Below are 16,174 nucleotides of genomic sequence, written 5' to 3'. Positions count from 1 at the left end.
ACTGATGTCCTGTGTTTGGTAGGTGCTTTGCAAATAAAAAGAAATGCCCAGTAAAGGAAGGTATCACAGTATTCAAATCTTGTACAAGTGAACAAAACAAGTATTCACTTGTTTTGGGGACAGCTGGTTAGAGATACAGACAATGCTGGATAACTTCCTGTGAAGTTGAATTGAATCAGTGGTTGGAATGTTCAGGTGAAGGACAGGAAAATAATTGCCCTGTAGACACACTGACTTAGAGCCAGGTAGTGTTTTCCTCTCCATGTGCAGAAGCTTCCTTTGCTGTTAGAAAGTGACAGTCCCATGGATGGGGACTGCTCTGGGGTCGCAAACCCACATAGCTGCAGGGCCTGGCAGAGCACTTAAGAGAGGGAAGCCGGCCAGCTGTGAGTCTAGCGGTGGGGCAGCAGCCAGTGGGGGAACACACCCTGTATGAAGGGACAGCCACTTCTCAGTGCCAACTCATGATTACCATGTGGAAATCTGGGCCCAGAATTGGTGGCTATTTTAAATAATTTTTCTCTCAAAACCAGGCTAGGTTTCTAGATTTTTGTAGGGAATTTTCCAGTTTTCAAATATTGACAACTTGCTCAGTTTTTCACAAACACCATGCAGATCAAACATGAGAGCCACAGACTATCTTTTGCAACCTCTGCACTGTAGAAAACACAAAAGTAACTTTGTTGCACATGTTTCGTTTTGTTCTGGTGATATCTTGCTGGAGAGAGATTTCACTCTTAGAGATCCTGAATTATTTCACTGCCTTTGTCCATTTCTTTTTCATTTTGTTGATATTGCTATCTTTTGGGGTTATGGAATAAAGAAAGTACATTTTTAAGTTGAACTTCTGGCATTTAAAAGGTGAGGTCCTAAAGAAGTGAAGTGGAACAGCTGACAGCCAGGTGAAGTGACCCTCTTTCCATACAGACCTCTCAATGATTCAACAGTTTGTATTTCAGACTTTTCATCTTCACTGTCAGAAATACTCTGCCTCAATTTAGATTCCCAAGCAAACTAAATGTGTAATGTGATTTATACAAAGCATTTCCCCCAACCTTTTGTTTGTTTTGTTTTTTCAGTTAATTTAGAAAGTTTATTTTGCCAAGGTTGAGGACACGCACCCGTGACACAGCCTCAGGAGGTTCTGATGACATGTACCCAAGATGGTCAGAGCAGTTTGGTTTTATACATTTTAGGGACACATGAGACATCATTCGACTTATGTAAGATGAACGTTGCCCCAACCTTTCACTATGAAACATTTTAAACATACAGAAAAGGTGAAGCATTGTACAATGAATACCCATAAACAAATTTAAAAAAAAATAAAATAAAAAGTATATCCTGCAGGGGTAGGAGAGTCATAGGACAGGGAACCTGGGAGCCTGGGCTGGGCCTGCACGTCACTGAGGCTGGAGTATAGTGGCATGATCACAGCTCGCTGTAGTCTCAAACTCCTGAGCTCAAGCTATCCTCCTGCCTCAGCCTCCCGAGTAGCTCGGACTACAGGTGTGTGGTACCACTTCCAGCTAATTTGTGTGTGTGGAGGTGGGGTTCTCTCTATATTGCTCAGGCTGGTCCTGAACTCCTGAGCTCAAGCCATCCTCCCACCTCAGCCTCCCAAAGTGTTGGGATTACAGATGTGAGCCACTGTGCCCGGCCCAGGATATACTTTTTAGACATTGTCCTCCTTCCTTCACGGCCTCTGGTGATGTGGCTGTGGTTGATGAGAGTGGGAATAAAAGAGCAACCAGAAGCTCTGTCTGGGTTGTGGTGCACGGGCCTGGGGACCAGCTACCAACAAAATAGGATCTCCCAGATGGGCAGTTGTTTAGTGGAGTTACCTTCCCTTTCCTGCTTCCCTTCCTTCTTCCCGCCTGCCTGCCTGCTTGCATTCTGCAAGTGTCTCTGGGCCATGCCCAGTACAGACCCTGGGAATTCACCCATGATGAAAACCCAGCGTCCACTTCCTTGGAGCTCATAGGCCTGTGATGACCTCTGTGAGGACAGGCAAAGTCTGGGAACTGAATCCTCAGCCTGGGATCCGGAGGCACTCTGGTTTAATGCACATGAATCACATTCACAGGCAGCTACCATGGAAACCAGAAGCCAAATGATTGACTTCTGAAGAGACCTATACCTGGCAAGGCAGCCAGGCATTTCCTCAGTCAGCTCTCCTCTCCCTGACCCTGCAGCCAAAAAATCACCCATCGAAGGCTGCTCAGGCCGAGCATCCTCTTCCCCCTAGACCCAGGCTTGGTGAGGGTGGGTCATCTCTGGCTAACGACTGACACAGGCTGGGAACCTGGGAGCCTGGGCTGGGCCTGCACTTCACTGAGGCTGGAGTATAGTGCTCAGGCAGTCGTCTCTGGCTAATGACTGACACAGACTGGCCCTTGGGGGCTCCATGTTTTGGCTGGTGTTGTGGAAGGGGGCAGACCCACCATTCTGCTGCCCTGGAAAGAAAGTTGCACCAGGCATGGCACAGAGGCTTGTGGGAAAATCACCAAAGGGCAGGGAGAGTGAATTGTCCAGGCTCATGTGGCCCATGAGGCCCCTTGAGGGAGCTGGTCCTGCCTCCCTTGCCAGCTTCCTATGGCTCCTGCCACTCGCCCCACCCCCGCCACCACATGCACCTTCCTTCTGTTCCTCAGGCAGCAGGCTTTCTCTCACCTCAGGAGTCGCTTGCTGTCACCTCTGCCTGCAGCTCTTAGCCTGGCCAACTGCTGCTTAACATGTAGGTTCTTGCTTACATGTATCATCCTTTCAGAGAGGCCTCTCCAGAACCCCCCCATCTAAGTGGCTCCCACACGCACACCCACACCCACACCCACACCCCACCTTCTCACGTCACCTCAATTGATTTCTCGGGTCACACTTGCTGTTGTCTGAATTTGCCTTCATCTCTGGGTATTGCTGTATCTACTGTTGGGGGGAGGAGTACCAACTCTGGGCAGATAGCCTGGCTCTGCCACTTGTTAGCTGAGTGACCTTGAACAAGTTACTTCATCATCCTGTTGTCCCTCGTTTTTCTCCTCTGTCATCGGGGCAGTAGTAGCAGTCTCTCATACAGTCACTGACTGGATTGTTGAGTCACCGTATGTGACGTGCTTAGAACGGTGCCGGCTGTGGTAGCCTCCATGCCTGAAACATGTTAGACAATCAGCACATACCTGCTGGGGGTGATAAGCTCTTCACGGGGACTGTCAGTGAGGTCACTGGCCCAGTTAGGAGATGGCCTCAGTGTTTCTATCGGCTGTCCACGCCACTCACCCCCAAAGCACACTGGGGTTGCTCCTGGTTTTTGACACTTTCTTAGATGTTGCAAATCTGAGTGCAGGCTGGGATTGGTCACAGACAGCACTCCAAGGGGCTGGTGGCAAGGGGCAGAGCAGAGGTCAGATGCAGGAGTTCATGGGCCATTTGACTCCAGCTGCTCTGACCTGTGGAACTGGGCGGTATATAATAAATATATCTAAGCAAAAGTCTCTCTTCCGTCATTGGTCAAAGTCAAGTCTCTGTGTTGACAGTAGAAAACCAGGCCATTCCTAACAACTCAACTTAGAGTGGGCCTTTCACACTCCACCCACAATGTCAACAGCAGATAAGTGGGAAAAAATATGCTACCTTCTATAGTTATTTCAGCTCTAGTGTGTAGTTTTGCTTTCTGTTAAATATGGCCTTTGACTTTAATGCTTTAATATATAGACCAGGTGACACACATTACAGAATCTCCCCTTCCCTCTGTCTCTTACAGTTTTGCGTTTGGCTCCCTAATATCTGCTGTTGATCCAGTGGCCACTATTGCTATTTTCAATGCACTTCATGTGGACCCCGTGCTCAACATGCTGGTCTTTGGAGAAAGTATCCTCAACGATGCAGTCTCCATTGTTCTGACCAAGTAAGTATGGGGCAGAGAACAGACTTTGTTCATGTGACAGAACTAAAGATCCTTGTAATGAAGGGACAGATATTTCCACGCAGCATGTGTACAGTTGCTTGTCCTCTGGGTGATCAGTTCACCCACTATCTTTCTCCATCTTTCTGTCCTGACAAGCCTTGATGTGCTGCAAGAATATGGTCAGGTTCCAGGGGTGGTTAAAAGAGCAGAGTCCCCCTTTTTTTTTGAGACAGAGTCTCACTCTGTCACCCAAGCTGGAGTGCAGTGGCTTCATCACAGCTCACCGCAGCCTCAACCTCCTGGGTTCAAGTGATCCTCCCACCTCAGCTTCCCGAGTAGCTGGGACTTACAGGCACCTGCCACCATGCCCAGCTAATTTTTAAAAAAGTTTTTGTAGAGACAGGGTTTCACCATGTTGCCCAGGCTGGTCTTGAACCCCTGGGCTCAAGCAGTTTGCCCACCTCAGCCTCCCAAGGTGCTGGGATTATAGGTGTGAACCATTGCTTCTGGCTGTGCCCACCTTTTTTGGCCTACCTTTTAGTAGCAGTTTCTGAGCCCAGCTTCTCAACATCACTGAGGGTGCTTATTAAGTGTAACATTCCTCGGCCCCACCCTCAGAGCCTTCTGATTCATTTGGTCTGGGGTGAGTCCCAAGACCATGGGTTTTTAATAAGTTCCCCAGATATGATGAAGTGGCCTGTTGAGGGGTCAATGTTCAGGCAACATCATTGGAGACAAAAGCAGTAGACAGAGGCCCCACTAGCTGTTGCATGTCACCTTCGTTTTCACAACTTTAAAATAAGGTAGGAATGCTGATAGGTGCCCTGCCTTAAGATGCTATTGTGTAAACCCTGCTTTGGAAACTGCAATTTGTTTTCAAATAGTTGTTGGTATTACTGCCCTAATTGATGGGATCTGAGAAGTTAATGATGAATAATAAAATGTCAAGAAGTCATTGGGGGCCAGGCGCAGTGGCTCAGTCCTGTAATCCCAGCACTTTGGAAGGCCGAGGCGGGTGGATCCTCTGAGGTCAGGAGTTCAAGACCAGCCTGGCCAACACGGTGAAACCCTGTTTCTACTAAAAATACAAAAATTAGCTGGGCATGGTGGCAGGTGCCTGTAATCGCAGCTACTCCAGAGGCTGAGGCAGGAGAATCACTTGAAACTGGGAGGCGGAGGTTGCAGTGAGCTGAGATCACACCACTGGATTCCAGCCTGGTGACAGAGCGAGACTCCGTCTCAAAAAAAAAGAAAAAAAAATTTTAGCTGGGTGTCATATCACGTGCCTGAGCTATGATGGAGCCATTGCAGTCCAACCTGGGCAACAGAGTGAGACCCTGTCTTAAAAACAAAACAAAACAAAATCACTGGGAAAAGGAAATGCATTTAAGATAATCTCAAATATATTTTTCTGATGCAGGGATATTTCCTTGAACTCTGCATTTTTTGGTGGTTGTTAACATGCAGTCAAGAAACCCAAAGAATTTTGCCAAAACACAGAAAAGGCACAGACAAAGCAGTTGAAGGAAGCCAGGCATGGTGGCTCATGCCTGTAATTCCAGCTACTCCGAAGGCTGAGGTTAGAGGATCATTTGAACCCAGATGTTTGAGCTCAGTCTGGACAACATAGCAAGACTCCATTCTCCCACCTCCCTGCAAAAAACCCCAAAGCAAGTGGAGAAAAGAGCCCTGGATAGTGTATCAAAAATGAGCTAAAAGAACGTTAGAGGCCAGTCTGTGTTCTGTTAGGCAATAGAATTTCCATTTAGCTGAATACTGACTTACTGCCTTTGCTAAAGCGTAACCACTCTGTGTAGTTGGCATTTTCTTAAAAGTTTTTTTATAGACTATATTCAGAATTTTTATGTTGGAATAAAATGCCTCAGCCTAGGACTAAAATTGAGGACTGAATAGTTAAATAAGATATTACAGGGCCGGGCACAGTGGCTCACGCCTGTAATCCCATCACTTTGGGAAGCTGAGGCAGATAGATCACTTGAGGCCAAGAGTTCAAGACCAGCCTGGCCAACATGGTGAAACCCCATATCTACTAAAAATACAAAAATTAGCCAGGCGTGGTGGCGCACGCCTGTAATCCCAGCTACTCGAGAGGCTGAGGCAGGAGAATCGCTTGAACCTGGGAGGCAGAGGTTGAAGTGAGCCAAACTCACGCCACTGCACTCCAGCCTGGGCGTCAAAGTGAGACTCTGTGTCAAAAAAAAAAAACAAAAGAAAAGATACTACGAGAAAATCATCCAGCATCAGGTAATGTGACATCTTTTCCTTTTCTTTCCCTGCCCCAGTTATTGTTTTCACCATGTTTGCTCAGTTTTTGCCCTATTTTTGCCCTTCCCTTGCAGGAGGAGCTTACCAGATACTGTCTGATGGCAAGAGATGCTCAACAGTCCTTAAAAAAAAACCAAACTTAGAAGTATTTTTGTTATTCTAAGCGTAGTACATATATTCTTATAAAATTTAGGAAATACACAAGCAAAAAAGGGAGAAATATCACACACATTGCTACTACCTAGAGATATAGTTAACAATTTGGTGTAAATATATATACATTTTATTTAAATAGGCTTATACCCCAAATACTGTATTCTATTTTCCATTGAACACAGTTGATAAAACAGTCTTCTGGAACATCATTTTACTGGTTACGGAGTATTCCTTTTTCTGGGTTTACTGTGATCTACTTAGCCAATTTCCTACTATTGGCTTTTTCATGTTTCTCTTGGCAGAAATTTCTATAGCTTTATTAGGATATTATCAAACAGCATGCTGCAAGACCTTTAAAAAATCCGATGGTAATATTTTTTCTTAAGATCTACTCTGAAAGCTGCTTAGCGTTCTGGTTTTTACTTTTATCTCGTATCCTGGCTACACGTATTGAACATTTTTGACAAGGAATTTTGTCCAACTTGTAGGTGACATCATGAGTTATTTTTATGCATTGGGAGCTAAACTCAATTGCTTTGTCTCTGATTTTTTTAAAGAAAAATAATTTTTCAGAGGTAGGATCTTTTCTTAGCTTTTCCAGTTCTGTTATAAAAGCCAAAGATTAGGAGACTTTTTCTATTTAAGATGGGAAATGATGGAGTCATTGTCGGTAGCCAGAGGTTCTTCCTGGAAAAGTGCTTTGGAAACCCAAGATTGGTCTGGGCACAGTGGCTCATGCCTGTAATCCCAGCACTTTGGAAGGCCAAGGCCCGTGGATCACCTGAGGTCAGGGGTTTGAGACCAGCCTGGCCAACATGGTGAAACCCTGTCTCTACTAATAATATAAAAATTAGCTGGGCGTGGTGGTGGGTCCCTGTAATCTCGTCTACTTGGGAGGCTGAGGCAGGAGAATCTCTTGAACCTGGGAGGTGGAGGTTGCAGTGAGCCGAGATCACACCACTGCACTCCAGCCAGAGCAACAGAGCGAGACTCCATCTCAAAAAAAAAAAAAAAAAAAAAAGAATCCCAAGATCGCCTATGATAACAGTTCCCACGGTTGGATCTGTGGAGCATGCATGTATAGTTTCCGGCCTCCTCCTCCACCAGCAGCACTGCCACTGCTGAGACCCAAGCTGACTGGAGAATCAGCCTCATGACCTCTCCAGCCACAGCTGGTCATCTGCCATCAGCATTTGGTGAGGGACCTTTATGTGCCAGACACTGCTAAGAGCCAGGTGGATTTGATGAACTCGGTCCATGATGGGCAAAAGGTGCCCATAGAGAAGTGAACATGGTGCCTTAAGCCAGAGGGGCTCAATGACCAGACCATTAAGGATATAAGGAAGGCTTCTCAGAAGGAATGTCTTGTGAGCCAGACCTGGGAGGCTCATTTTCAGACAGAAGAGAGAGAAAAGGGGCATGTCAGACTTCCCCTGCCCTTTTTTTTTTTTTTTTTTTTTTTTAGTTCAAAAGAAAAATATGCTCCTGGGAGCTGTTGTCATTTTTCCTTGGTTATCAGCTAGAATCACATCTGGTTTTGAAGAGGTATACTTCATAAACGATCATCTCTAAAGTGAGCTGACACATTTATCTTTGCAACTGAATATGTGAATGAATTACTCCCTTTTTAATGTTGTTACCTTCATGAGTGCCGGAAAGCAAATGTCTTCTGTTTCTTCAGTAACTTGAATTCATTTTCAACTTTGATTCGTTGCTATGATAGTGTGTTCTTAAAGTCACTGCTGTAGAGGAAACCTTTTGTTTTCTCCCGCTACAGTTTAAGCTCATGCAATGGACCCTGAAGCAATACTCCCTTTTATTCTTTAAGGTATGAGAAACATGACCTTAAGAAACAAAACATAGAAAATTACTAGGCCAGAAAGAGTCCAAATTCTACTTTCATTACCTGGAGTTCAGAAACCATTGCCCCAGTCCTGGATCTGCTGTTAACCCTTTGTGTGACCCTACCCCGTGACTCACTCTCTTTGGGCCTCAGGCTACTCTGTATAAAAAGAAAGCAGTGAAACCAGCCTGGGTGCCTGCCAGGGTAGAGACGTGGGCTGAGGCCGGGCACTGTATGTGTGTGGCCTGCAGATCCATTTTTGGGAACTGCGGGTGATCATGGCCTTCAAAAGCACTTTTCCAGTATGAGCCCTTGTTGGCTGTCACATTCTTCAAGGTGGGATGTTAACCTGTGATCTGCTAGAAAGAAGGGGGATTGGGAAGATTGTGTGTTCAGATGAGTCTGCAAAGCTTTCACATGAAGAAAGTTAGATTTCTTTTTTGCAAGACGTCTCAGACCTTAATTATGTTATTTTGTGCTGTAAATTTCCTCGAAAGGCTTTCTGAGGTTATTTGACCAAGCTACCTTTTCACCTTACTCTGCTTTAAAATGATACCAATCCTGGGGCCTGGCACGGTGGCTCATGTCTGTAATCCCAGCATTTTGGGAGGCCAAGGCAGGTGGGTCACTTGAGGTTAGGAGCTCCACACCAGCCTGGCCAATATGGTGAAACCCTATCTCTACTAAAAATACAAAAAAAAAAAAAAAAAAGTCGTTGGGTGTGGTGGTGCGCATCTGTAATCCCAGCTACTTGAGAGGCTGATGCAGGAGAATCGCTTGAACCTGGAGGCAGAGGTTGCAGTGAGCCGAGATCGCACCACTGCACTCCAGCCTGAGCAACAGAGCAAGACTCCATCTCAATAATAATAATAATAATAATAATAATAATAATAATAAAACAATACCAATTCATGACATGGTGATTGATGAAGCTGAATATTACTGTTGAGTGTTCTTTGTTTCATTTGCTGGGTCAATAAAAAGGTATTGACTCTCTTTTGTGTGCGAGGCTCTGCTTTAAGCCCCGGACATAAGGCAGCAAACAAGATGGACACAGGCTTCATCCTCATGGAATGAGGCACTACAGTTTCCCATGCTGTGAAGGAGAAGTCAGGCATCATGACAAACTTTACATGGGCAGGCCTGCGTGAAGGGATCAGGGCAGGTGTCCCTGAGGGAGTGGCACTGATCCTGGGTTCTGAGGGATGAATAGGGAGTTAGCTGGGGCAGGGAAAGGTGAATGGTGACCACCTGGGAGGTGCTAGTGATAGTGTGGCCCAGATGTTTAGATTTGGGGAGGAGGAGGTAAGGTCAGAGAGGTATGGCAGGTGGGAGCCAGGTAAAACTAAGACTGGGCTTCCTGGTGATGTCAGGAAACTCTGAGTTCTTAACAGGCTGATAACCCGATCAGGTGTGCCTTTGAAAAGGATCAGTTAGGCCCTGTATTTCTAGCACTTTGGGATGTTGAGGCAAGTGAATTGCTTGAGCCCAGTTCAAGACCAGCCTGGGCAACATGGTGAAATCGCATCTTTACAGAAAATACAAAAACTAGCCGAGTGTGGTGATGTGTACCTGTGGTCTCAGCTACTCTGGAGCTGACGTGGGAGGATCACTTGAGCCTCAGGAAGCAGAGGATGCAGTGAGCTGAGGTCACGCCACTGCACTTTGCCTAGGTGACAGAGTGAGACCCTGTCTCAAAAACAAAAAGAGGGGGATCATTTAGGCCACTGAGTGGAGAACAGGGTTGGTCTGTAGGAAGATAAGGATGTTGAGAGAGAGCTCAGTGAGACTTATCCGTGGGAGTAAAGGGCAGTAGGGGAGGGAGAAAAGGGGATGGATTTAAGAGACAGGAGGAGGATATTTAATGAGAATAACTCCATGTTAATGATGTAATGCTTTTACCTTTGAGAACAAAACCAACAATTAAATTTAATAACATCCGACATTTTACTTTGTTCTGTTACAGTAAAAGGAAAGTTCTTTGATTTCTTCCTCCTTAATGTCTCCTATATCTTCCCTCTCAGCCTGAAACCTTGGGCATTTTTTCTTTGGGTAGCTCCATTCTAATCTGACTTCTTGCCGTAGCCTCAATTTCAGGTTTTATCACAAGATTTCTGTACTGAAATCCTTCCCATTGACTTCCGAGGCCTTCAAGCTGAAATACCAGTGCCTTTCCCGGGCTGTTCCCTGTTCCTCACCTTGCCTCCTGCCACTGTCCCACCCCCACCTCCCCCGCCCCACCACTCCCCCTGCCACGTTTTAGCTTCATTAATCTCGGTACTTGAAAGTTCCTACAATGGGCTGCATTTGCATGGGCTCCCTTCCTTTGCAGATGCTGTTCCCTCACTGGGTGCCTTCCCCCATTTCTTCACCTGGGCAAGTCGTTTTTATCCCAAATCTAAACCCACCCCTCCCCCCGCCTTTTTTATTTTTTATTTTTTTGAGACAGAGTCTTGCTCTGTTGCCCACGCTGGAGTGCCGTGGTGCAATCTTGGCTCACTGCAACCTCTGCCTCCTGGGTTCAAGCAATTCTCCTGCCTCAGCCTCCTGAGTAGCCGGGATTACAGGCATGTGCCACCACACCCGGATACTTTTTGTATTTTTAGTAGAGTTAGGGTTTCACCATGTTGGCCAGGCTGGTCTGAACTCCTGCCCTCAAGTGATCCGCTCACCTCCCAAAGTGCTGGGATTACAGGTGTGAGCCACCACGCCGGGCATCAGCCCACATTTTCTCAAGCACCTTCCTTGAGCCCAGCCAGTCTGAGTTAGTTACCCACCCATCCTGTGTTCCTACAGCCCTCTACCCTTCCTGCAGATTGTCTTTAGTGTTCATCTTGTTTTCTCCCTCGTTAGCCTGAAGGGAGAAGCTCCTTAAGGGCAGCAACTTTGCTCTCATCTCTGAACCCCAGAAAGTAACAGGACCTGGGACAAAGTTGGTGAACAATAGACGTTTGGCTGACTGAATGAATGATGGTATGAATGAATGAATGAATGAGGGAATAAGCAAGAGATAAGTTTTAAGTTAATTTCTAAGACCTTTGTATATATAACATTTTAACTTCTGTTTTCTTTCATTTCCTAGCACAGCTGAAGGTTTAACAAGAAAAAATATGTCAGATGTCAGTGGGTGGCAAACATTTTTACAAGCCCTTGACTACTTCCTCAAAATGTTCTTTGGCTCTGCAGCGCTCGGCACTCTCACTGGCTTAATTTCTGCATTAATATCCTTTTAATGTGATGAGCATACAGGGTTGAGATTATTCCTGATGGCTTCTGTCTCTAGCCAGTTTCTCCTGTTTTTTAAGGGGGCCAATTTTAGATGAAGGTTTTGCTTAAAGGAGGATTTTTTGCTTAGTTTTTGTTTGAGAAACACTCTAACTCAAGGATTTTTAAATTTAACATGTGAAATTTAGAATGTCACTTTTCAAAGTTTAAAAAACATGTACACTGTTGGATATCAGATATGATTTTGGGGACCTCTCAGTTCCCAGAGTATGATAACCACACTCAGATGATTTTCATTTTCTGCCATCTTACTTTTCACATTTGGAAAATTAGAAATTAATTTTCTTTGAAAATGTCAAATAGACCAGGTGCAGTGGCTCACACCTGTAATCTCAGCACTTTGAGAGGCTAAGGCTGGAGAATTGCTTTCGCCCAGGAGCTGAGCAATGGAATATAGTGAGACCTCGTCTCTAAAAAATACATAAATAAAAATAAAATGTTAAACAGAGAAAATTTTTATCCCACTGAAAGTGTTTATCCAGAAGGATTGAAAAAGGGGCTTTCAAAATGTGTTCCATTGAGTTATTTGCACTGATTTTGTTATTTAACAACCAATAAGCTTTTCTAGCTGGAGATGGAAAGAGTCTTGTTAAGGCCAATGACACCTTTATTGCTGTAGAAATTTCATTGTGTTTAAAATAGTAACAGGCAGTAGACCACTTTGGTGCGCGCCTAAGCCTCTGTCTCAGGGAGATGGCCACCTGGCCCGCCTCCATGAGCAGTTTGTTTCACAGATGGCCGGAAGAGACTCTTTTGCCTGGTTACAGGCATATTTTTCTGCCATCCTGTTGAATTTTCCCATCAACTCCTTTATCCAGAAGTCTAAAGGCTCTATTGAGTTGGCTGACAGCTTCTTATATTGTACCAATAAACAGAATGGAAAAGAAAATTTTTTCCAGTTCAATATTTTCCTCTATATCTTTTTCTTTAAAAAAAAAAAAAAAAGTATCTATCAAAATGAAGTGGAGCAAATGGGTACTGCGAGCTCCAGTAGAGGCATTGTGAATGATATTTCAATATATACAAGGCTCTCTCCTTTTACAGGGGCGTGAGTTTGGAAATCTCCAGGAATAGGAAAGACTGCGCTTCAACAGGGCCTGGAACCCCAGTTAGAACAGCAATTCACACTAGTTGTCTTTGACTCAAAACTGATGGGGAAAGCAAGATGGGTAGCATTAGTGATCTCATCTGATGTTGTTGGAGGAGTCAGGGTGATATGGCCCTGGGAGGAACCGGGCAGAGTGAACTGACCTTGGTGTGTCTGCAGCTCCAGCTTCGTGCCATGGCCCAGCACATCCCCAGCCCTCTAAGTCAGCATTTTTAAATGAGTTGACTTAGGTTGATTTTCATCTTCCACCACCGTTTATCTCCGGAATTTACATTTCTTAGTGTTTTGTTTCTTATAGCAACAGTCTCCCTACAAAGGGGAAAAATCCATAATGACAAATTTTCATTTGTGACCTTGGGACGTTCCAAAATCTTCTGTACCTGTTTACTTCATATATTTGGAAAGCAGCAGTTTTGTGACTTCTCCACCTCTCCCATCAACGCTCCCTCGATTCTCCGTCCTTGACAGTTGTCATTTACGTGCTGAAGCATATTGACTTGAGGAAAACACCTTCCTTGGAGTTTGGCATGATGATCATTTTTGCTTATCTGCCTTATGGGCTTGCAGAAGGAATCTCACTCTCAGGTAAGTGACAGAGAGCCTGAAAGTGCTGTGGTGATGGCATTTTGTCCTGCCTGGTGAAAGAGGCTTTGTCAGTTGGGTCACCTTTAGTCACAAGAGACAGTCACAACTCAGAAGAGCTTAAGTAATAAAGGGAATCTATTGGCTCCCTAGAAACACATCTGGATTTAGGTCTGCCTGGATCCAGTAGCTCAAACAGTCACATTGGTGTCACGGTCACATTTTCTCTTAACCTGCCCTCTCTTATTTAGCCCATCAGTCCTATGAGGCTCCCTCAGAGGAGGGTAGCCTGTGGGAGGGAGGTACTGTGAAGGTCCCTATTTTACTGATGAGCAAACTTGAGGTTGAGTGAAATTAAGTAAATTACTCAAGGTCACAGCTGGGATTGGTGGAACAACGATTCAAACTAGTTGTCTTTGAGTCAAGAACCAGTGCTTAGAACCCTCCTCTAATACAACTCCCTCCAAAACAGATCATCATGAAACCGTGTACTCAGTGCTACATAGAGGGACAAGCAAAGTGTGGCGGTGACATAATGTTGGGCGTTTTGGGACACAGTTTACCAGTATTCAGTTTTTTTATGCTGCTACCACCCATGTGGCATAGGTACTAAGGTTGTCATTAGCCCAGAGCTGCACTGCACAGGCAGTGGTGGTAGTGAGATTGACAGCAGAGGCCCAGAGCCTTTTCCCTGCACCCCATTGGAGGAGGGCACACAGCTCCCAGCAGCAGGGACGACTCTGATGTGGCCCTAGAAGATGATACTCACCAGCTGGAGGAGGGGTGGCCACTTACAGAGTGATGGTCTTGGTAATGGTCACCTGGTAATCAGTCAGCAGCCCCTGTTGGCAAAGCTTGGCTTAGTTGGGCTTTCTGCCTACAAGTGGCAGTCAAGTTTGTGTCCCCAGCTTGTTACATTGTAAGGGTGTTGACCTGAAAATGGAACATGACTCACTCCTGTTCCTGTGTGAGGGGGCAGCCAGGTGGGAAGGACTCTGCCCTGGAAGTCTGATCCCATCCTTTAAGTGAAGTCCCTTCAGAGGCCTTGTTCTGGAAATGAGGCACTATTGCAGGAATGTTTTGATCTGTGCCACAGGATGGCAGAGATTTTCTTTTTTATTAACTTTGTTGAGGTATAATTTACACACAATACATGGACCCGTTCTAAGTATATAATTCCATGAATTTTGGCAAATGTGGACAGTCATAACTACCCCTACAGTCAAGGTGTGGCATATTCTTATCGCCCAACGTGGCTCCCCTGTGCCCTTCTGCAGTCAGTCCCCCTGCCTGTCCTGAGCCCCGGTCTGATCTGCACTGTCATTGTAGTTTTGCCTTTTCCTGAATGTCATTTAAATGAAATCATGGGGTACATAGTCTTTTGTGTCTCCTCTCTTTCAGTTGTCATGTTTTTGAGAGACATCCATGTTTTTGCATGTGGCAGTAGTTTATCATTCTTATTGCACCACGGTTTATTTGTCTGTTCACCATTTGAAGGACATTTGGGGTTTTCCAGATTTGGGCTAAGAACAGTTTGCATGTGTTTTCATTTTTCTTGGGTAAATACCTAGGATTAAGGCTGCTAGGTCATATGGTAAGTACATTTTTACTTTTTTAGAAACTGCCCAGTGTTTTTCGAAGTGACTGTATCATTTTACATTCCCATCAGAATGTATGAGAGAGTGCCAGTTGCTTCATATTGCCACCACACTTATTTTAATTTCAAAAAGTTTAGCTGTCCTGATAGGTGTGTAGCAACTGGATTTAGATGTGCCTTGGTGTGGTTCTTTTTATATTCACCTTTGGTTCATTGAGCTTCTTGGGTTTATAGTTTATATGAGTTTATAGCTTTCATCAAATTTGGTAAACTTTTGCCTATTTCTTTATAAACATTTTTTTGTTCCTCCTTCCTCTTCCCCTTGAGACTTCAATTTACGTGTTATGAGAGGTAGCATGCTATTGGCCCACAATATGCTTTGCCTTTTTTTTTTCTGTCTTTTTTTCCCTATGTGCTTTATTTTGGTTATTTCCTTTTGCCGTGTCTTCAAAGTCACTGATCTTTTCTTCTGCCATGTGGAATCTCCTGCTAATCCTACCCAGTGTATTTCTCATTTACATATTCTATAATTCATCTACAGAAGATCCCTTTGGGTTGTTTTCATTTCTTGCATTTCTCTCTTCATATTCATGTTTTCTTCTATGTTCTGGAGCATATGAAACATTTCTAATTGCTGTTTTAATGTCCTTGTTTGCTGATTGCATCGTCTCTGTCAACTCTAGGTCTGTTTTGTTGTTGATTTTTCTCGTGCTTATAGGTCACATCTTCTTGCTCTTTGCTTTTACTAGTAAGCTTTGATTGGATGTCAGTCATTGTGAACTTTATGTTGTTGAGTACAAGATTTTATTGCATTCCTTTATGGAGTTCTGGACTTTTAAATATATATATATATTTTTTGTTTTTTGTGTGTTATTTCTGGACTTTTCTTCTGGCATGTATCTAAGTCTCTTGGCATCAGTTTAATCCCTTTTGAGGCTTACATTTAAACTTTGTTAGGACTGGTGCACAGTAGCAGGGCCCTAACTAAGGTGTCTCAGGTATTGTGAGCTCACTCCACTCTGGCTGGTGGGAATACAAATCCCAGCCCCATGTCAGCTTCTGGAATTGTTCAGTCTACTTCTTTTTAATGATTCTTTCCCCAGCCTCTTGTTTCATCCCACATATATACTGATCAGTATCAGTCAAAGACTCAAGGGGACTTTACAGTAGATGTCCAAGAGCTCTCTTTCTGTGCAGCTTCCCCGACTCAACAGGACAGCCCTCTAAAGCCAAAGCCTCAGCCTCAGACCGTCAGCTCAGCAGGGGGCCTGGGGAAAGAGTGGCCACCTTGTTTGTTTCCCTTCTGGCAGGAATCACAGTCCTACCCTATCTTTTGTCCCATGTCAGAAAATAGTTTTGTTTCATATCTTGTATCAGGTTTTGTAGTTATGTAGAGCAGGACAGTGTTCTGTGTAG

The 16,174-nt window shown here is 44.7% G+C and overlaps 1 protein-coding gene across 3 annotated transcripts in view; it reads left to right on the top strand.

Moving 5' to 3' along the window:
• Positions 1 to 16,174, top strand: part of SLC9A8 (solute carrier family 9 member A8) — a 77,717-nt gene that overhangs the window by 37,059 nt on the left and 24,484 nt on the right. For all 3 annotated transcript variants that reach the window (XR_005234912.2, XM_008014421.3, XM_008014431.3), the window contains exons 8-10: positions 3,758 to 3,901; positions 11,269 to 11,407; positions 13,059 to 13,164. Coding sequence is in view for 2 of the 3 variants with exons in the window: in XM_008014421.3 (XP_008012612.1) it covers positions 3,758 to 3,901; positions 11,269 to 11,407; positions 13,059 to 13,164 (389 nt within the window). In the remaining variant the exon portion in view is untranslated. The remainder of the gene's footprint in view (positions 1 to 3,757; positions 3,902 to 11,268; positions 11,408 to 13,058; positions 13,165 to 16,174) is intronic.

The sequence above is a fragment of the Chlorocebus sabaeus genome, chromosome 2 (assembly GCF_047675955.1).
Source record: "Chlorocebus sabaeus isolate Y175 chromosome 2, mChlSab1.0.hap1, whole genome shotgun sequence".
Classification (NCBI taxonomy): Eukaryota; Metazoa; Chordata; class Mammalia; order Primates; family Cercopithecidae; genus Chlorocebus; species Chlorocebus sabaeus.
The sequence above is the reverse complement of the archived record's forward strand: the minus strand, read 5'-3'. Positions and strand labels throughout refer to the sequence as shown.